Source organism: Amblyraja radiata, chromosome 1, assembly GCF_010909765.2.
Source record: "Amblyraja radiata isolate CabotCenter1 chromosome 1, sAmbRad1.1.pri, whole genome shotgun sequence".
NCBI classification, from domain to species: Eukaryota; Metazoa; Chordata; class Chondrichthyes; order Rajiformes; family Rajidae; genus Amblyraja; species Amblyraja radiata.
The window spans coordinates 15,126,258-15,148,718 of NC_045956.1; the positions used below are offsets into that span (position 1 = coordinate 15,126,258).

Genomic DNA, 22,461 nt, shown 5'->3' on the forward strand with positions numbered 1-22,461 from the left:
AAAATACTGCCGGTTCGTATATTTACACAATCACATTTTCGCAACGTGAAATTTTGATTAAAGGCATCCTAAGAAGCACGTTTATATGTAAAATAAACGGCTTACCTTTAGCTGTCCCGTACGTGAAATCCGTCCCGTTGTCGGCGTTCATGGCTTTAGAAAACGATTTAAATTTTTCTCCTGCTATTAAATTATCCAGCGCTAATTTTAATAAACTTGATATAACGGCAGTCGGAGCGATTTTTCTTCAGCAACTAAACAGCCTGACAAAGATTGATATGAACAGGCTGGAGAAAAAGGGCATTTTAAACCCGCCCCCCTCTCAAAGGCGCCAAAGTCGTGCACATGACCAGTGACAGAACTGCAGCGCCGCTGAAGGTAAGTTTTGTAACATACCTATATTCATTTTTTCCAGAGATGCTACCTGACCCACTGAGTTACTCAAGCTTATGTATTCTCTCTTCGGTGTACACCAGCATCTGCTGTTCCTTCCCACATGTCATATTTTCAAGTTTGCGAATGAGCTAAATTTGGTGGAATTATGAGTAGGATGGATGACATAAAGAAGCTTCAAGAGGTTATAGGCAAGCAGAGTGCTGGGCATATGGAATATTATGCAGATAAATGTGAAATCTTCTCATTTGGTGCACAAAACAGAAAAGAAGAGTATTTGTCAAGGATGAGAGACTGGGCAGTAATGACTTTGCAAGGCTCTTGTGCGTATGCAAAAGTCATTTGCAAGAGGAACAAGCAATTATAAGGCAAATGATGTATCAGGCTTTAAAATGGGAGAATTTGAATACAGATATCTTACTGCAGACACTTGTACAGGACTTCGGTGAGACTATGCCAGGAGATTTTTGGGCATTTGTGTTCTTCTTACCTAGAAAACCAAGCACTCAGTATGGTGGAGGTGTAGCACAGATTCACTAGACTGGCTCCAGGGATGGTAGGTATGCTGCATGAGGCTGTGTGAGGAGCAGTTGATAAGCCTGGACTTGTAATCTCTTGATCTTAGAAGAACAAGAGGAGTTCTCTCTGATAATTACACAATTCTTACCATGTCTGACAGGCTCTGTCTGAGGAGTCTATAAAACAAGGGCCACAGGCTCAGTTTAGAGATTGTTTAGAATGAAGATAAGGCAAAATCTCTTCACACAGACACTGGCGAATTTGGAATTCGCTACCCTGGATGGCTATGGATCATGGTCATTGAGTTAATTTCAAACAGAGTTTTATGTATTTTAATATACTAAAGAAGAAAGTGCAGGAACATGGAACAGAGATGGAAGATCGGCCATGATCTTTGTGAATGGCAGAGCAGGCTTGAATAACCAGATGGCTTACTCATATTTCTTTTCTTCGTGCATGCATCTAAGTACTATTTAAATACAAGATTTTCTGCCTTTACCAAACATCCAGGCATTGAGTTCCATAGTCCTAGAATGGTCCTAAATTTCCACTCCTATTTACTTCTTTTACCAGTCAGTTTGAAATCTATCTTGCCTGCTTTTTGACTTTTATATGAAAATAACTTAGTCCTATTTATCTAGGTCACATATAATTTATATGTCTCACTCAAACCTCTCTCAAGAGTCAAGAGTATATATTAGTCATTTGTAATGCCAATGGGACAATGCAGCATAACAAACCTGTAAAAACAATAGCCATAGATAATATATAAAGATAAATTGCTGATTGGATCTCAATTGGTGTTCAGTACAACTATTTGAAAACATCAATTCAAATCACAGGATTAATTGATGTTTCAGTTATAAAGAAACAATCATAACTGAACTGCCAATTTAAGAAGATTTTTTATTTTTGGACATGATGGATTTCAAAAGTTTGATAGAACAATGTGAGTTGAAAAGGATCACATAGAATAACCCAGAAATGCCTAAGAGACTGTGTCTTTAGTGATTAGACATGTTTTTCTCCTTATTTTGAGTAAAAATGAAACTAGTCTATTTTATGTTGGATAACATAATCCAGGCAAGGCGATCTGAACCCTTTCACAAGCTTTAACTTTATTTCCTTCAATATTGCAATCTGATCCAACTATTTTCCCCTTTTATTTATGGATTCACTCATTCTGGAGCTGTATCTTTCTACTTGATATTTATTTTTGAAATTATTTTGGCTTCACTCTAGTCAATCACAACTATTGTTTACCCATATGTTTTTTCTCTCTAATTTTAGAGATCTGGTCTTGGTGGCAGGGCTATCATTTGTCGTATGTCTCTAATTGTTCCTTAGAGTAGGGTGGTAGGCCACCTACGTGATTTGTTGCAGTCTTATCACCAATATCTCAGTGATCATCATTGAATGGAAACTTACCTGATCCAGCAATACCTTTGCTAGAACTTTGTGTTGAGCAACCAAACTCCTGACTACTCAAAATCTTCTCATTACACAAATGACACAAGGCAGGATCATGATGTAAGCAACTCCAACAGCAATCATGAAGCCTAATACTATCAAGGACAAAGTTGACTGATAGATGATAGACACAAAATGCTGGAGTAACTCAGCGGGACAGGCAGCATCTCTGGAGAGAAGGAATGGGTGATGTTTCGAGTCGAGACCCTTCTTCAGTCGGAAGGTTTGAAGAAGGGTCTTGACCCAAAATGGCACCCATTCTTTTTCTCCAGAGATGCTGCCTGGCCCGCTGAATTACTCCAGCATTTTGAGTATCCAGTTTAAATCAGCATCTGCAGTTCCTTCTTACACGTGGATGGATAGATGCCCATTTATACATGTATATCCAGTTCATTTGCCAGAGGTAGACCATGGCTACAATATGTGCCATCTATGAAATTGACCTGCTACTTGCCAAGACTGTAGCAGAATCTCCCTGTGACATTCACCACCTGGCCAAGGTTAGTAAGCATATCAAAACACCAACCTGTAGCTTCCCCTGCAAATATGACTTGAAAATAGACCATTGTTCCTTTATCAAAGCTGGGCCAGAATCTTGCATCACAAGAGCATGTGGAAGTACCTTCACTGCAGGAATTACAATAGTTTAATAAGGCACCTCATCACAACCTTTTTAAGTTCATCGCAGATGGACAATAAATTTCAGTAAAACTCACACCCCACAGATGAATAAAAGAAACATGTATACTGGCCTGCTACATATTTTAAACATTTTATAGTTTTAATTTTCATTTAAGATACAGCAACCACAGTATTTTGAATGAGGTTTTTTTTGGAGTAAAGATACCTTCCCAATGAAAAAAATAGCACGAGAGTAAGGGCTTCACAAAATCTTTATGAAAAGCTAACAAATTGCTTTGAAAGTGATTGATACAAATAAAACCATTCAGCTATAGAATGTTTATTGATGTAAATGCACTCTGTTGCAATGAGTCAATGTATTAAATAGTTCAACTCCAAATGGAACACTATGGTGCAAGGAAGTGATTTGTCAAAGTTGGCATAGAGGCTGCATGCGTCTAAAAAGTTACCGAGGCACATATTAGTGGGCACATGTCTGTGAGTTAAGAAAGACTTAACTCACAAAATTATTTTGGATAGTGAGTCGTGTATATCCAACTCATTCACATTGCTAAGTGTTGGGAAGCACAGAGCTTGACGCATACTTACATAGAGTGGACAGAGTGTGTCTCAGTAGCTGCTGACCAGCTGCCGGCAATTTTCTGATTGAAAAATACCAACTGCTACGTCAAATCTTTCCAATCTATAAAATGTGAGCAACTGATGAGCATTGATGACTATAATTTCAAACATATTTTGGCAGCTTGAAACTGATCTCTCATTCCCTGGATGATCATATAAATGGTATAAATCAATTGGTTAATTTCACGTCAATCTTTCAGGTTGCATTGGCATTGGATATGGAACCATATCCAAACACTCTTGTAAAACCACTTAAAGATGTGACAATTAAGGGGAACTAAATGCTTGTGGGTTAGCATCTGACAAATCAAGATCATTTGTAACATTTTGCAACAAGTTGAAATGTTCAAAAATACTTATTAAATATTTAATCATCTACAAAGCAATTTGTTATTATCATCAAATTTTGTGAAGCTCTTTCTCTTATGCTTTTACTTTCAGTGGGAAGGTATTTTAATTTAAAAAAATCTAAATACTGTAATCTGCTGCAAATCTTTATTAAAAACAAAAACAGTTTAAAATGCATTTTTTTTTCCTTTTTTCGTTTTTGTCTTTTTGCTTTTTTAAAAAATGTTTTTACTTACTCACTCTTTGATTACACTCATTTGGTAGTTTAGGGGTTCTGTTACACATTCACTTTCTTTCTTGCTCTTTCTCTCTTTTTCTATTTCATCTTTGTTAAAATTAAAGTGGAAGCTGTACAATAAATGTATTATGTCATATGCCGCTGTTTATACTTTTGTACACTGCTTCTAATAAAAATATCTATATTACTAAGTTTGTTCTTGACCGGTTTTGGCCATCTGTGCTGCGATTTCCGAGAGAACGCCACCACCTACGGCCACCTCGCTCAGAGCCCCCCTCCGCCGTATGTGTGCTGAGGATTTTTCCCGTCGATGAAAAATGACAGAGATATTAATGATTTTACAAAATTCCCCATTCTCTCTGCTGCCCCTGCTGGCGGCAGGGGGGAGGGACTATAAAACCAGGAAGTGGTGTGCCCCAATCAGTCTCTTCAAGATGGAGGAAGGCAGAGGGTCACGTTTCTCTGAACTGTGAATAACACTGAACACATGACTACTCAAATGTAAGTGTCCTTAGTGGTTCTAAAACGCTTGCAGAATGTGTCTATTGGTTCTAAAATGTTTGCAAAAAGTGGGTATTGGTTCTAAAATGCTTGCAGAATGTGTCTTTTTTGGTTCTAAAATGTTTTTTAAGTTCTCCCCCCCTTTCCTCCCCCCTCACCTCTCCCCCCCTCTCCTCTCCCTGCTCTCCTCTCCCCCCCTCTCCTCTCCCCCCCTCTCCTCTCCCCCCCTCTCCTCTCCCCCCCTCTCCTGCCCCCCTCTCCTCTCCACCCTCCCCCCCTCTCTCTCCCCCTCCCCCTCCATTCCTCCCCTAAACCCCCTCCCCTCCACACCCCTACCCCCTTCCCTCCACCCTCCCTGCTCCCCACCTCCCCTCTCAGCACACCCTCTCTCTCCCCCTCTTTCCCCCCCCTCCCCATCTCTCCTCCCCCCTCTCTCTCTCCCCTCCATCCCCGCCCACACCCTCCCTCCCTCCCCTAAACCTTCTCCCCTCCACACCCCCTACCCTCTTCCCTCCACCCTACCTCCCCCTCCCTGCTCCCCACCTCACCTCCTCTCAGCACCCCCTCTCTCTCCCCCTCACTTTCACGCTCTCTCTCTCCTCCCCTCCTCCCCCACCTTCCCCCCTCACCCACCCTCCCTCTTCTCCTCCTCTCCACCCCCCTCTCCCTCTTGCCCCTCTCTCTGTGTCTCGGTCTCTCTCTCTGTCTCTGCCCCTTCTCTCTCTGCCCTCGCTCTCTACCCCCGCCCCACCCCCTCTCTAGATGTGACTGCAAGTTGGGGGCTATGCGTCAGTAGATAGGGTGTGTATGGGGTAAAAGGAGCAAATTAATAATATCAATATATCAAGGGGGGTAATTAGCGTGAGTGGGGGGGGGGGGGGGTTTAGTTAGTGTGTGTGACGCTGCATGCCGCCTCCCCCCCCCACAACCGCACGTTGGGGGAACAGACCCAACGGGTCTGCACTTGGTCTAGTAAATAAATAAAAATGAAAATAAATAAATAAATAGAATACAGAACACGCCAGGATAGATGTTCATTTATGAATATGTTTGGATGGATGGAAATTCTTAGTCATTTCAGGCAAAGAACTATGTTTACAGTTTTAAATAATTTAGTTTATCAAACAAAACCTATAAGGTTTTATGGGCCTGTCCCACTTGGTGATTTTTTAGGCAACCGCCGCGACTGTCATAGTCATAGCAGGTCGCCGAAAAACCAGCAACAACCTACATCATCCTGGCGACAACGTACGACAGCACCTACGTCAGGAGAAGTCGAGCTATGCTCATTGTCGCCGACCATTAGCGGCAACCAGAAAGTCGCTACGACTTCTTGCGTGACTGAGGAGACTACTCGCGGCGACCACCGGCGAACATGTGGCGACAAACTAGTCACCTGTAGTTGCTTAAAAAATCACCAAAGTGGGACAGGCCCATAGCTTAGGCTGAGGCTCTGAGGCTGAAGTTCCAATGCAGGGTTTCCATCTGAAATGCCAAAATGCCTTTGCCCACATAAATGCTGCTTGATCTATTGATTTCCTTCAGCATTGTGTTTAAGAAGGAACTGCAAATGCTGGAAAATCGAAGGTACACAAAAATTCTGGAGAAACTCAGCGGGTGCAGCAGCATCTATGGAGCGAAGGAAATAGGCAACGTTTCGGGCCGAAACCCTTCTTCAGACTGTTCCGAAGGAAATAGGCAATGTTTCGGGCCGAAACCCTTCTTCAGACTGATTTCCTTCAGCAAATTGTTTGTTGCTCTGTGACCGAAGGTTATATGTCCAATTCCCATTTTACAAAGTTTAACTATAAAATTTAGGCTGATGCTTCAGTTCCCTATTTAGGACGTTGTAATTTGTAAGTGTAGTGGCCGAAATGTATCATCGGTTACATTCCTGAAGCGCAATATGGAAGCAACTGAGTAGAGTTATACAGTACCAAAACAGGCCCTTTGGCCCAGTGTCAACACCAGTCATGATGCCCCATCCACGTTAGTCCTGTTTGCCCATGTTTGGTCTATATCTCTTTTTTCTATCAATGTATCTGTCCAAGTAACTTTTCAATGTTGTAAAAGTACCTGCCTCAACTACCTCATCTGGCAGCTTATTCTATGCATCTACCACCCTCTGGTAAAGGTACCACCCTCTGAAAAAGTTGTCCCCTCAGATTCTTATTAAATCTTTCCCCTCTCACCTTAAAGCTATGTCCTCTGGTTCTTGATTCCCCAACTCGGGGTAAAGGACCCTATCGATTCCCCTCATGATTTTATACACCTCTATGGGATCACCACTCATCCTCCTGTATTCCAAGGTACAAAGCCCTAGTAACCTGCCTGACCTCTCCCTGTGTCTCAGGCTCTCACGTCCTGGCAACATCCTTGTAAACCTTCTCTGTACTCTTTCCTGTTTAATGACATCCTTCCTGTAGCAGGGTGACCAAAACTGAACACAATACTCCAAATGCAGCCCCACCAATGTGTTATTATACAACCGTAACATAACATCCCAACTTCTATACTCAATACCCTGACTGATGAAGGCCCATGTACTGAAAGCCTTCTTTACCACTTTATCTACCTGTGACAGGAAACTATGTACCTGTACTCCAAGATCCCTCTGCTTTACAACAGAGCCCCACCATTCACTGTGAAAGTCCTGCCCTGCTTTGAATTCCCAAAATGCATTACCTTGCACTTATTTAATTAAACTCAGTTTGCCATTCCTCAGCCCACTGGTCCATCTGCTCAAGATCTTGCTGTAATTTTTGGAAAACCATCTTCACTATCTATGATTCCACATACTTTAGTGTCATCTGCAAACATAAATTTGTTTATTGTACACTTTCAGAAGTCAATGGAACTTAATTTCACAAGGCGAGAACATCTCATTGCTGCTCGTTTAGTAGATGGATACATGGAAAATAAATGAAAACCCAAGGGTAGGATGTTTTCTTTTGTCTCTTGTACAATATTTTCCCTCAATTAACATAAACCATATAACTGCTCAATATCACATTGTTTTTACGTGAAAGCAATATGATCGTCACATTTCTGACCTTGTGGCTGTAACTGCACTTCAGAAATAGAAGCTAAAAATGCAGTCAATATTCATTTGGTTTTGTAACATCCAAATGTTTCAGGTTGAACTATTTCTGATGAAGAGTCCTCGAGTAAAGACATGAAATCAGTTATCCTACTCACAGCTGCTGCCCAACTGGCTGAATATTCCCAGCCTTTACTCACTTTATTTCAGATTCCAGCATCTATATATTGTTGATTACTCTGGAAGTGTGCCAATGTCAGTATTTTTAGAAAGATGCAAGATCACGACATCACATCATATTTGCACAAGAGATAAAGCCAGAGATCCTGGTCATAGGCCCAGGATGTGCAATGGATGTGGGTTCAGTACAATAGATGGCAGGTGCCATCCCCACCGCCACCATTCCATTTCTTTGTTGAATTCACAACATGATGCATGTCCTTCCAAAACTCCTCTGTACACAAACCCAGCATCTTCTCCTCTACAACACTTAAGAATTGTAGAAGAACTTCTGGGGCAAAAACATCAATACACTAATCAGGACACACAAAAGACTGCAGATGTTAAAATCCTGAGTGGAAAATAAAGTTCTGGCAGACATCTGCAGGTCAGGCAGCATCAGCGGTGAATTGAACGACTATGTTTCAGATTGGGACTTTTTTTCAGGCTCTGAGGAAGGATCCTGACCCAAAACGTCATCTGTCCATTCCATCCACAGATGCTCCCTGGCCTGCTGAGTTCCTACTGAACAACACTTTGTTTCTAACCCCTCTGACTCAATAGTCTAGCTTTGACCTGTCGTGAATTATGAGAGCAATCCTGAACATGACATTGCAGGTGTGGCCACCTGATACACACACAACTCTTCAAAACTTCACTTGGCTGTAACTGTAAAGATCCTTATAATGTCCTGCTTCAATACAAACCTCTGGCAACACTGGAGCTTGTTCTCTGACAGAGCAATGAACTTGTTGGGGTAATGAAATTAAATATGGAAATGTCTGCTCCTAAAGTCACACATTAGGAAGACCTGTAGACTCTGCATGAAGACCAATAACAGAGTCTGCTGGCACTGCATTGGGGTCGGAAATCTGCCTCTCCAATCTTATTTCAGCAAGAACGAACTGGCAGAGAACTGGAGTCCCTGTTCAGTTGAATGGGGGACTTGCAGTCTGGAGATTAGGAGGCTAAAGATAAGTTAAGCTTTTCCTTACTTAATTTTAAACATTTTAACATATCTTGGTTTTTTTTTTAAGTGTTTTACATTTTTTAATAGGTCCTAGCATTACTTTTTGAAAAATACCAGCAATGCTCATAGTTTTAAAATATCTATGAAATATAGATACAAATGCAACAATAAATGCGAGCGGATGCACAGAGTGCACCTGGAAAGGAATGCAACTTGAACTGTATACAAATATCAGATATTTGTTGCCTGGAAATTAGTGAATGAATAATCTCTTTGTGATATTTAATTTAGTTCTGAATTTAGAATTTAATTTAGCCATGTAACTTTAACCCCAACAAAAGTGGTATCCACTACACATTTAGTCAAAAGTAAACAAGCTGTGAGCAATTAATTTGATGGCCAACTATAACAAATGGGTGGACGTTGAGAAAAATCTGGTATTAATATAGAGAGGCTGAAGGTAAAATTAATGAAGATGAGGCTGAATATTATCTAGTTAGCATGTTTCAAGATCTGGTTACCCACACCCTAGACATCAAAAAGCAGAGAGGGTGTTACTGACTGCTATACAAACTTGGCAGGCAGGATAGCTAGTGCAGCAATGCTCTGAATATGCCATACTCTCTAACTGGTTTCACCAACACCCCGTACAATTAGCTTTTTGAGTAACACAAAACCACAGAGAGCACCCTGCACTCCACTCTTTTGTAGTCTCTCTCAATTTATACTCTTCTTTAATGATTTCTCCGCCTGAAGTACATGTCCTCACACTTTCATACATTAAACTCATTTTGCACCTACTCACTCAACCTATCTTTAGCCTACTGTGGAATCCAAACATCCTCACAACATGCCCTCTCATCTATTTTTTGTGGTATCAGCAAATGTATGTATCTCATACTCTGCTTGCTCCTTCCAGTCAATAAAATAATTGAGGTGCAAATAATTGAGGCACTCCTCCTATAAATATATTTCCAGTCTGAAAACGACCCATTTATTTCAACTATCATCTTCTGTTGTTACCACAAAGAGATTTGTATTGTTTCTTTAAAATGATCAGAGTTACAACCTCCATTTTGTTGAGATGTGGCTGATGATTTGTGCCTGAAGTTTCTCTCTACCAAGTTATAGAACTTCAAGGGCAACACCATCTCCTCCAGAGACCAGTTGACATACAGCCATTGTAACCTCATGTTAGTCGGCATGATAGAAGAGTGGATTGGATGGTGTACCTTGGAATAGAGAGAAGGACACCATCATGGGCAGAATGCTAGTTGAAGAATGTTTTATAGTGCCCCCTCCAGTGGACACTGATTGTTTCTCTCTTCTTGATAAGTTCGCCTGGAATCTCGCTTCTGAGCAGAGTGGTTAATTGGATTATGGATGATCTCGACAGCTCTGAAGAATGAACACGTGTTCATCACCTTCGTTGCTGGATCTCCTCCACGCCTTGGACCAATCATGTGTTCTTCATGTCACGGCCGTTTCATTGCAATCTCAGTCTTAAGATATGTGTGGAGGTATTTTACTTGTCCCTCAAAGTTTGATAAAGTTTCAAGTTGAAAACTCATGGGTTTTGGACAGCTGTGTTTTCACCCTCTTGCATGCTCCAAAGACTTGGATATGTACAGTTCCACCTTACAGCCCTGGGAAGGTACCACCAGCACGATCTCTGTAAAATCCTCCAGTTCATTAGCGTGATAACGTCAATGTCAGCACCTGTTTCCAGTCAGCATTCAGGTTCCAAAAACACTAGCTTTAATGCCACACTATTGTATGTCAAATACGAGACTCCCCCCAAAAAGGTATCCTACGCCAACGCCCATCACAGCAAGTGAGAATAGAGTAAATTCAAAGGCATGCTTCAACATGTTGAGTATAGGAGCAAAGAGGTCCTTCTGCAGTTGTATAGGGCCCTAGTGAGACCACACCTGGAGTATTGTGTGCAGTTTCAGTCCCCTAATTTGAGGAAGGACATTCTTGCTATTGAGGGAGTGCAGCGTAGGTTTACAAGGTTAATTCCCGGGATGGCGGGACTGTCATATGCTGAGAGAATGGAGAGTCTGGGCTTGTATACTCTGGAGTTTAGAAGGATGAGAGGGGATCTTATTGAAACACATAAGATTATTAAGGGTTTGGACACGCTAGAGGCAGGAAACATGTTCCCGATGTTTGAGGAGTCCAGAACCAGGGGCCACAGTTTAAGAATAAGGGGTAAGCTATTTAGAACTGAGACAAGGAAACAATTTTTCTCACAGAGAGTTGAGTCTGTGGAATTCTCTGCCTCAGAGGGCGGTGGAGGTCGGTTCTCTGGATACTTCCAAGAGAGAGCTAGATAAGGCTCTTAAAGATAGTGGCGTCGGGGATATAGGGGGAAGGCAGGAACGGGTACTGATTGGGGATGATCAGCCATGATCACATTGAATGGCGGTGCTGGCTCGAATGGCCGAATGGCCTACTCCTGCACCTATTGTCAATTGTCTAACATCTGAAAAATGTAACATCCCCACCAACTCATGGGAATCCATGGCCCATGCCTTATCAAAATGTAGAAGGAATATCCAGGATGGTGTTTTAAGGAAAAAGGGTGGAAGGAGTGCTTCTATACAGGCCATCTACTTGTCCCACCAAGTTTCTCCTTCTCCACCTGGGTCAGGCGGAGAAAAAAAAATGTTACTTTCTCATTTATTTTATATTAACCAATTCAGCATTCCAAGACCTATGGCAACCATGAGACCTGCTTCTAGAATCCATTAATAGTACATTGTAAACAGTTGTTCCAAATTATTTTGAAGAAGGGTCTTGACACGAAACGTCACCCATTCCTTCTCTCCAGAGATGCTGCCTGTCCCGCTGAGTTACTCCAGCTTTTTGTGTCTGTCTGATCCAAATAATTGATCTTTTGTTGAAGCACCTGGCCTCTTCTGGCAATTCATTTTTCCAGGAAATTAATTTCCATGCTCTAGAAAAGCATGCTTTCACGGACAAGTAAAACGCACAAAGATATAGATTTAGTCCCATTTTGTGGAATCTCCACATAATGAATCTGTAAGCATTCAGCTTATAATGTTTACAAAGCTGAGAGATACATTTTAAGGATATTATTTCTTAGAATTCTTAGAAATTAATTTAAAGCAAGTCAAGAATTAGTTATGCTGCTTTGCTTGTTGCATAATTTTAGTGGCAGTGTGAAACCATAAGAATAAAAAGGAAAGAGTAATTTTATAACCTCAGAAATAAGCACTAGCATGGCCTGAAATACCAATTTTAAGATTTTATTCACTTGTGAACCTCAATAATGAACATTAGCATGTCTTCTGTCATAGGAAACATCATGATTATATTAATCCATGAACTAATCTGAAATTTATTTGGCATACTTTCAACAGGAACTGTTCACCAAATTAGTTTCTCCTCTCCATCCACAGAGCACAAAACAAATGACTCCAAGTACCAACGAAAGAAATTGCCAAGGAATTCATCCTTGGTTGTCATTGCTGACCATACAACATACGTGCATTGTGCAATATCTCTAAAAGTCAGTTCCACTGAAATAGTGTAACTGAACATTGGAAGCAAAAATACAAAATACAGTGGCTTCTATATAACAGTATATACTGTAGCATTTCAAACTAAGGATGAATGTCTAGATATTTGACTTCCTTGGTATCTATGGCTCCTATATTCTCCTGCTAAACTGGGTATTAGGTTCACTTGAGCATGAAACAAGCATATCATTGTAATGGTGTTTGGCCTAATCTGGCAATGCTATGCTAACTTCTTAAACAAATTGGTTACAGTTTAGAAACTCAACTTGTTTCCCCAGTGAGAAACATATTTCATTTGTGCACAAAATTTCTAATAATAAATAGATCAGTATAGATGAATATTAACATTCAATGAAAATACCAACCTTTATTCCACTCTGAACCTGCTTGTGAATGTCAAGGAATGATTCCTTCAGTAATTCACCATCAGGAGTGAAAATCTTTACAAAACCTTCCTTTTCCAAGATGAAGAGTCTTTGTGATCCATCTCCACAATGCACTAATCCAGTTGGCTGCACAAGTCCACTGACCACTTCATGAAGGCAGTAACAGTTTTTTTTATATTTTCTAAAGAAAAAGTAAAATATTTAATTATTTTTTGATAATGGTGTGATTTATTTTATACAATACAATCTGGATATTTTGGTCATGTTGCCAACATTACAAAAAAGGAAAATGTATGACATAGTCAGAACATTTTCACTATTCGCCATTATTCTCTATATTTTTTTTCTTTAATACATTATGGTTCAAAATTCAAAGTATGCACATATTAAAGCTACATTTTGCTTTGAACGGAAGCCAATCTCTTTAGACAGGTTCTATTTTATTAACAGCTAAAGGTTGCTAAATTGAATAAGTCTTTGACATTTTTGCCACAAAATATATCAATTATGTATTGCCAATTAATACCAATTAATTGATTGTGTTGTAGCTGTTTAATGAAATTATGGCTATCATGATATAAATTCCAATCAATACGACACACGACCTGATGGGAAGGTGATCATTTTGCTGGATGATGCACAAGGACTAAAAACCAATAATAGTTTTCTAAAATATTTGCTTACAACTGTGATTACATAAAAATGCCATCACCTTTAATAACAATCAAACTGTTGTAACTGTTCAGAGAATCAGCATCTTTTCCCATGTCCCAGATGATATCTAATCAAATTGTGAGACATGGTATTGAATTTTCAAGAATTTGGTTTCTGGAGATGAAAGCCAAATATGGCAGGTTTCTTTGATTTAACATCTGGCTGCAAAACACCCTCAGTGACCCAGTGAACATTATACATTTAAAGGTTTAATGTGCTGGTGATATTTCAGTCCAGGTCCAAATCATCTTACAAATTAATCTGAAGAAGGGTCCCAACCCAAATCATCAACTATTCATGTTCACCAGAGATGCTGCCTGACCTGCTGAGTTACTCCAGTACATTGTGTCTCTTTTTTTTGTAAATCAGCTTCTGCATTTCCTTGTGTCTCCATATTTAAGGGTTGGTAAGTTATGAATGATATTAGCATGAGTATTGCAATGAAATGCATTATTTGTGAAATATACTAGCTATTCAATAAATAGTTATTTCGTATGATATCTATTTACAAAGTCCATTTACCAAGATTTATATTGTAATAAAAACTTGATCAGACTAGGCAGAATGAATTCTGAGGCAAAAGGTTGTGGTACATGCAAGATTGGTACTTTTGTGACTTTGACATAGTGCATATTAAATTGATGTTTTCAGTCGTTATTTTTAATGCAAAAATTATGTTCGAGCCAATTAATTAAACTGTTTAAGAATGCAAGAACCAGTTTGACACTAAATAAACCTTTTGCATCTATTTCATTTTGAAAAAAATGCAAAAACTTAAATCTGAAAAAAGAATAGAATGGCAAGTTAACATAGGATGTTTGGTGAATTTGCTATAAAAATAATTTTAGGAATGTAGGAAATTATCTTGAAGAGCTAAGGTGGCTAATTTGCAAAAACCTTCTCGAACTACTTTAAATGTTGCATCTAGGGACCCTGCCTTGCCAATTCATAACCATAAAATTTAGATTTAAATTCTTGGTGATGATTATTTTCATAAGGAATATTGCACACCGAGATTGGAGAAAATTATACCTCAGAGTATATGGTCCAAATTAGTGTGTAGGAAGGAACTGCAGGTGCTGGTTTAAATCGAAGTTAGACACAAAATGCTGGAGTAACTCAGCGGGACAGGCAGCATCTCTGGGAAGCAGGAATGGGTGATGTTTCAGGTCTGAAGGGTCTTGACCCAAAACGTCACTCATACCTTCTCTCCAGAGATGCTGCCTGTCCCGCTGAGTTACTCCAGCTCTTTGTGTCTATCCTACTGCAAATTGTACCCTGGAGTACAGAATTCAATTAAATTCTGTGGCCTTAATGATCTGACGTTACATTATGTTACAAATACATTATATATTTCAACTAATTCATTGAGGTCAATCTTGGATTTCTGTAATAATGGAGTAACTGGTGGATGCAAGGTGAAGAGAAGATCTAGTTTCATGAGAAAGTGAACACGAGTGAACGTGTGAACTGATTGAGAAAAAGCAACCTGACTTCGTCATACTCTTTAGCATTAGCTCAGTACCCTGGAGAACCTGGTTCTACAAATACACATCCAAGTACTTTTTAAAAAAGGATAAAGGTTTTCTGCCTCTAACACCCATTAAGAAGTGAATTCCAGATCACCACCAGTATCTCGGTGAACAAGATTTCCCTCATTTCCACTCTCATGTTTTTACAAATTACCTAAAATCTTTACCCTCTGGTTTTTGATCACCATGTCTGCATCCTTCAAATACAGTCTCCCAAGTGTTTCAAATAAATGACCCATTGTTTCCTATCTGTCCTCATATCTCCAACCTTCCAGTCCTGGTACCACTCTCATAAATCACCCCTGCAGCCTCTCCTGTGCAACTATATCATTCATGTAGTGTGGTGACCCAAATTGTATGCAAACCAGGTTGTGGTCAAAACTTGATCAATTCAGAACCAATTCTGAGGCAAAAGGTTGTGGTACATGTAAGGTTGGTACTTCTACGACTTTAACACAGTGCATGTTAAATAAATGTTTTCAGTCGTTATTTTTAATGCAAAAATGACATTTAAGCCAATTAATTTAACTGTTTAAGAATGCAATAACCAGTTAGACAGTATTAAACCTTTTACATCTATTTCATTTGGAAAAAATGCAAAATATTATATCTGAAAAAGATCTGAGGCAAGTCAACATAGGATGTTTGGTGAATTTGCGATAATTCAATTTGCTATTCTTCTGCCTCCGTTTGCAGCTTAGCCACTTTGCCGCTATCGTCTAGCCTCCGATTGCACTGCCCCAGGGAAATCTCTTCAACACCAGTAAGCAGAACCAAATTCTGGTTCAAGAGAAATATGCACTCAATAGTCTCCTGAAACACCTGCTACTCTTTTTTTAATTGAAAGGGCTGCCTGCAAATCCCTCCTTGCCTGCACCCTCTTGAGTCGAGGCTTGACCACTAAACATGAAACACTCAGCTTCACAGATGAACTGCAGTCACATCAGTTGTTGCTTAACCTCCAAAACCTGGAGCTTGACCTCATCCAACTGATCATGTTTTCTGCGCCTGTGGATGTGCATTCCACAGGTCTGCCATGTCTCTGTTTACTAGTTTCATTTAATAAGCAGAAACATAAACTGTAGCTCTTCCCTCATTTCACTCTTGCGTACAGAAATCCAGAGTTTCGTACTCAGCATTGATAATACTCTGTGGAATGTCTTTCTTCTGCATCCCTGATAACTTATGGCAAAATTACAATGAACTCAACTTGAGCATAAAAAGCAATCTCCCGCCTCTGTGTGCAGCTAAGCAATCTATCAATCACTGCCACAAGCCAAAACATCACATTGTGGTGCTAAATCATAAACAAAGGTCTCCAACAAACAAGCTTGCTGTCACGTTTTACTACACTATCTGTAGCAAATGCATTACCAATACAAACATATACATTTATGATTAACTCTAAAACCCCCAAAAATATCAACAACATTTTCCTAAAAGTCATGCTAAAAACAAATGCACTCTGAATTAAGCAATAAATGTTCCATATTTCTGGCTACCACACTTGAATCTTGTAGCACTGTACATTCCAAAGTTAAAATGTTTTATTTAATGCCACAGATCTCCAATTTAATAACCTATTATGTTCTGCCTTTAATGTTTTTAAATCAGGATTCATAAAGGGTCGACTCTTGTAGGTCTACCTGTAATATATATTTTCTGGTTTCTACCCTAATTGCCTCCCTTTCATGTTCTGGATGATTTTTCTCTTTACTAGGAATCCCTTCATTTTTGGCTCCCTCTGGTTATAGATAAATCCACTGTTGAAATCTGGATACATTATTTCTTTACTAGATTTATAATGAACTCTCGTGTTCTAAATGATCTCTCTTGTTCTGTGGTACAGGTTGGCAATGGACACTCGCTCGCTGGGATTTTCATTACTTTTGTGGAACTAGGTTGTGCTGCATAAGATCAACATGGCTGCCTTAATTTTCTCAACCTACAGATCTCAGTTTCTGAGACAGAAAGGAAAAATAATAAGAATTTTGCCTCCTGGCTCCTGTCAATTATAAAGCAAACAGAAACTTACCAGGCAATCATTATCCCAATAAAGACACTAGAGTAGCCAGTGAAACCGATCCAGCAACACTCACATCCTGTGCCTAGCACCAGGCCCAATCCCACCAACAACCATGGTGTCAGCTGCTGTCAAATTGTGGATGGACATGTCAAGGCTATGGCCTAGTTAGATATTGTTGCTGCCTGGCATTAAATAGCTTTGGGTGCTGAATAAAATGGGCAAATGATGGTTAAAAAGAAAGGGTAGGATGCTGGAGGAAGATTGGAGTATAATGGAGGAAGGGAAAATCAGAGGTTTGCAGTGAGTGACAGAGATGGGAGGGTGAAAATGAGGGATAGATTTGTCAACTCCCATATCAGACAGGATATCAGGAATCCAGCCAGAGACAGTGAGAGAGAGGAAATTCAGGCAGAAGAAGTGAGATGAGATTTAAATGGGAAATCAGATGTCCTGCACAAGATCATAATGGGCTGCCAATTTTCATAAACAGGGCACTGACCATTGTGTCCTAGGTTGGTATCTAGTGAGATAACTTTGGGCCACTATTTGCCTTGGAGTCCCTGCATAGACACAAGGACCCACGGATATGTGATCAGTGGCATTTGGCCAATGCTCCTTTGGGCAATGTTCCACTATTTTCATTATTTGAAATTTACTCTAGAAGCACAGCATGATGATAACACAATACAAGCTGCACACAACTCAAAGGCTCAAAGGTCTGTTTATTGTCACATGTACCAATTAAGGTACAGTGAAATTCGAATTTTCTCCTGTGACAATCTATCGATATTTCAAGAACAATGTTATAACATTGAACATGAACTTGCCATTGCAGTTTCTATTCAAATATATCAACTCGCTGCCTTTCACATGGGCCACCATTCTCTGGTTCTGCCCAAACTTTTTCTATTGCTGATTCCACCTGAATTACCTCTTTAGTTGCTTCTGCATGATGTCCTCATTTGCTGTTTTGGCCTGAACTTCCCACCTAAATACATCTGCCTGAATTTCCTCTCATGCTATTTGTGCATGTACTTCCGATCTCATTTCCTCTGCCTGAATTTCCCCTTTTACTGTTTCTGCCTGGATTCCTTTGCTGTGATTTCCCCTTCGGGTAGGTTGTAGCTGGATCCGTTCTCTCCTTAATTCCTCCAATGTTAACCCTGCTTCCTAAATTTCCTTCGTCTCTGGTTCAGCCCAAGATCCCTTACTCTGTCTCTGAAACCTGTCCCTCCCCACAGGGAAACATATGTACCCAATTTTCAAATTGTGCAATAAACACTAACAATAGTATTGTATTTGACTTGGCAAATTAAATTCCTTGTATGTTGCAAAAGATACTTGGCTAATAGTATTATTGTATTGTAGAGACTATCTCTGAGCATTTCTCAAGCATATAAAGCACACCCTGTCACCAATACACTGCATTGCTACATAAAACTATAACATTACAGTAGTTGATCCTGTGATTAACGTAACCAGGAATTAATTTATTCAATACTCCGAGTAGTTTTTAAAACTGAATCAAGTGTCCAGTCTGAAAAAAAGGAAAGAAAATGCACATAGTGTGGAATTGCGAAAGAAAAAGCCATTGGCTGCAGAGACTATTAATGCACTTCAACAATGTATAACATTCTGTTGAAGTTCCACAACAAAGCAAGCCATCTGGCAGCACATCTCTGCTGTGTAAGCTGACATGTAGCAGGTTCAATATCACGACTACAAAGACTTGTCTTTGTGAATCAAATAGTAGTTATCTTATTGAACCTGTTGGCCTGCTCCATCTTGTAATAGTCATCCATATGGTTTAAATAGTTGGAACCCGGTCCTTGTACTTGTTTTCTGGGTGAGTCTGGAAAACATATCCCATTGTCCTTTGCTGCATAAAGGTTACAGAACTCATCTGAAGTAGTTTGGAAGAGTCCTGGAAAACAGATGTCAAACAAATTACAAGGGTTTACACCATTAAATTGTCTACATGTGCAAGAAGAATGGCTGAAGTTGCAGTTTTTACTTTAAAGGATCAAAAAAGGAACTGTACATTGTTGTGTTTTAAAAGATAATACTTCTAAAAATAATTCTCATTGGCATTATCTTGACATATATGCTGCGGTCAACTAACCGCGACCAATGACGACTTAAAGTATCGACATTTATATTGATTTCAAGTTTAAACAATATGGGTTTTACACAATTTATTCAAATTTTATTCCACTTTTATTGTGATAGCATTTGTGCCGTTATTTGACTTTTAACACAAAGAAACCATTAAAATATTACAGTGGTGTGCAGAGTTCCTTTGAACCAAAATGCAGAAGTTTATGGTATCCACATTCTTTAATCAACACACCATTGTTACACGAGAGTGCTCAGGATGATCTTACAAAGAGCTGGCATATCAAGAATATATTATCCATGCTATGAAAGTGCAAAAAAATAGTAAACTATAACAAGATCAGGGGCATGTTAAAAATCTACTTTTTTCTGACAATGAAAATGTACATTGAGTTGCATGCAAATCTGTTAAGTAAAAAAAAGTAAAAACTGTTATTTCCTGTTCCTCAGCGTTCAAATTGAGGACGAAACATAAATTATTTATTCAATGGTCGCAAAGTGTAATAATGCAAATATAAATTAACTATTCCTCAATATTTTTCTACTGTTGGTGTTATTGTGATTACCCTTGTGGGGCAAAACGGACAGATCAATTGTTTTAGCTGTTACAAGATATTGATAAATTATTAATGTCCTGTTCACGGATTTACCTTTCAAGAAAGGAGAATCTCAGAATATAAAAACACCCAAGTAAAAAGTGACGTTCCATGATCAATGGCATTATTGAAGCAATTTCTACATCTCACCCTTTGAATTTGTCCCACAACTGAAAATGTATTCCTTAGAATTACCCATCACAAGAACTGTAAGTTATGTAACTAGTTTTGAAATCTCTTTCCTAATCCTATTTCCTCACTTCTTGAGATCTTTCTCTTGGCACGTTCCTTGATGGCACTGACAATGGTGTGCTGTCTGGAGTATCAGACATAAAAACCCTCGTCTTGCAAAGCACATGCAGCACATTAAGAGCACCAGTGGGACTATTGTTTCACCTTTCTTTAAACTGTACATTTTTAAGATCACAGCAAACACTTAGTGTATTGAAAGTCAAAAGAGGCACAAGTTCCCCCAGTGTTTTCAGCAACAAAATATAAAGCATTATCCCATACTTTGTTTCTGCTTTTTGTCTATGAGCAGCAAGGGGATTTATATCTGTTTATCAGAAAATATGTGTGAAACGAACAATGTCATTTTTGGTCAATATAGAGAATAATAATACAAAAATCTCACATAATGAGATCTGGTTTATATTGATTCTAAGATTTTACTTTACAAATCCTACCTTTAATTATTTTATCTGTTTAGATTGTGATGCACTCTTTCTTATCTTCAAAATAACAAGAGTGTATTGAACACAGTTTCCAGATCCAAAAAAGCACACAGAGTTAAACACACTGGCTTACCCACCAAACGCTTCTCCCTGTTACCCCCTCCCCTCCCCTCCCCTCCCCCAGCCTATCTGTGTCTGGGAATGTATCATATGAAAAATTGCCATTGACAACTCTTTGTGTCAGGAACAACGGAAAAACTATACTATTCTACCCTGTGGAAAATACATCACTGAACTGATACAGTACATTTCCAGGCCACCCACTGTTACAGAATATGACTACCATATAAGTACAAGCTTCAGAAAATGTGAACTATATGACGAAACTATATTGATATGCAAATTACAATTAACTGCAATTATTTTCATTTTGGATCAAAATAATGAAGGAAAAAAAATCTAAAAACCAAATAAGACATTTTTCCACAAAAAAATCTTCAGTAATGTTTGTACACTTTTAGTGCTGAATAATCCATTACACCACTGTCTGTAAGTTGACGTGATGTCAAATAACATATGACATTAAAGAGCAATACAGTCACAAACATTTGTAATCTGTAAATAATTATTTTCTAGCTTGAAAGAGAAAAAAGACTTTGCCATTTTGGAATAGTTTTCTTTGACTTTATTAGCTTCAGTTGCATTTTTCTAATTAGATATTTTAAATAAATATAGTTAGGATGCTTGTCAATGATCGCCCTGTCAACAAAATGTGTCCGCTAACTTTAGTATCAAAACAAAAGCTTTCAATTAGCACCGACCTCTGCAATGGCAAGTGGTGCCATGTGCTGATTATAAGCATCTGTCTAACGTTGGAAAATCATCTTGCTTGCCTGAAAAACAGGCTGCTAGTTTGTTTCTGCACACCCCTGAGCCCCATCCATGTCCCAGTGCTAAAGTTATGCTTTCATCTGGTTATCTTCCAAGACAACCTGGGTGGTCACCCAAAGCACTTGACATCTTGATGCACTTCAGCAGTTTTACACATACACAAACTTGGTAGAAAAATAAATTTGTCATTCGTCACCACATATGTTGATCTGGGGAGAAAGGTTCCTGTGGCACCAGCTCCTGTGCTGCTTAAGACACTCCAATTAACTCCCTTTGCTCAGCATAAATGCAATTTTTAAAAAGTTAAGTAGCAGTTTGTAAAAAAAAAAGAATGATGGTGAGGTCACCAAGGTCAGGGATTAGTTAATTTTTTTGCATAGGAAAAGCCTACAAAAATTCCCCGCTGCTTTATTGTTTGTGAATAATATCCTCCAAAATCTAATCTGTTATGACTGCTTAGTACATAGACTTGGAAAAAATGTAACCAATCCACCCAACTCCCCCCCCCCCCCCCCCCCCCCCACACCCCCTTCACTCCAATCCTCAGCTTTTCAATCTACAGGGAATGTGATAAAGAGTAAGAACCAGCTGTATGGAGGGAACCTTGGAAGAAATGGTAGGTTGTAGATAAAATAATATTTTCATTTTCCAGGAAACATTGGAAAATGTGTGAAACCACACTAAGGAAAATGAAGTACTCTCCTTAAGAAGGTTTCCTTTAAAGAAAACTTGCACTGAATTTAAATGCAAATATCTTTAAAAGTACATGCCTTGCTGCAAAAGAACTAATTTCTGTCACAGATATTCAATGCAAAATGAAGCATATCAAGCATTTGCTATTGTATATTTATTAGAATAGAATGAAAAGGGATTGCTTCAGCTGTTACAGCAATGAAGCACTGTATTATAAACGCTGCATTTAATTGTTAAAAGAGACACGGTGGGGTGGCAGCAGCCTTTTCTGAATGTTACTGCATCTCCAAACAGGGTGGCAGCAGCATCTGCCAGCAGTTCTGAA

The 22,461-nt window shown here is 39.2% G+C and overlaps 1 protein-coding gene across 4 annotated transcripts in view; it reads right to left on the reverse strand.

The window, feature by feature from the left end:
• The window catches only part of LOC116971164 (hedgehog interacting protein), a 138,794-nt gene that overhangs the window by 103,964 nt on the left and 12,369 nt on the right, over nt 1-22,461 (reverse strand). For all 4 annotated transcript variants that reach the window (XM_033018138.1, XM_033018131.1, XM_033018124.1 and 1 more), the window contains exons 3-4: nt 18,935-19,091; nt 12,875-13,076 (exon numbers count right to left, since the gene is read on the reverse strand). In XM_033018138.1, the coding sequence (XP_032874029.1) occupies nt 12,875-13,076; nt 18,935-19,091 (359 nt within the window). The remainder of the gene's footprint in view (nt 1-12,874; nt 13,077-18,934; nt 19,092-22,461) is intronic.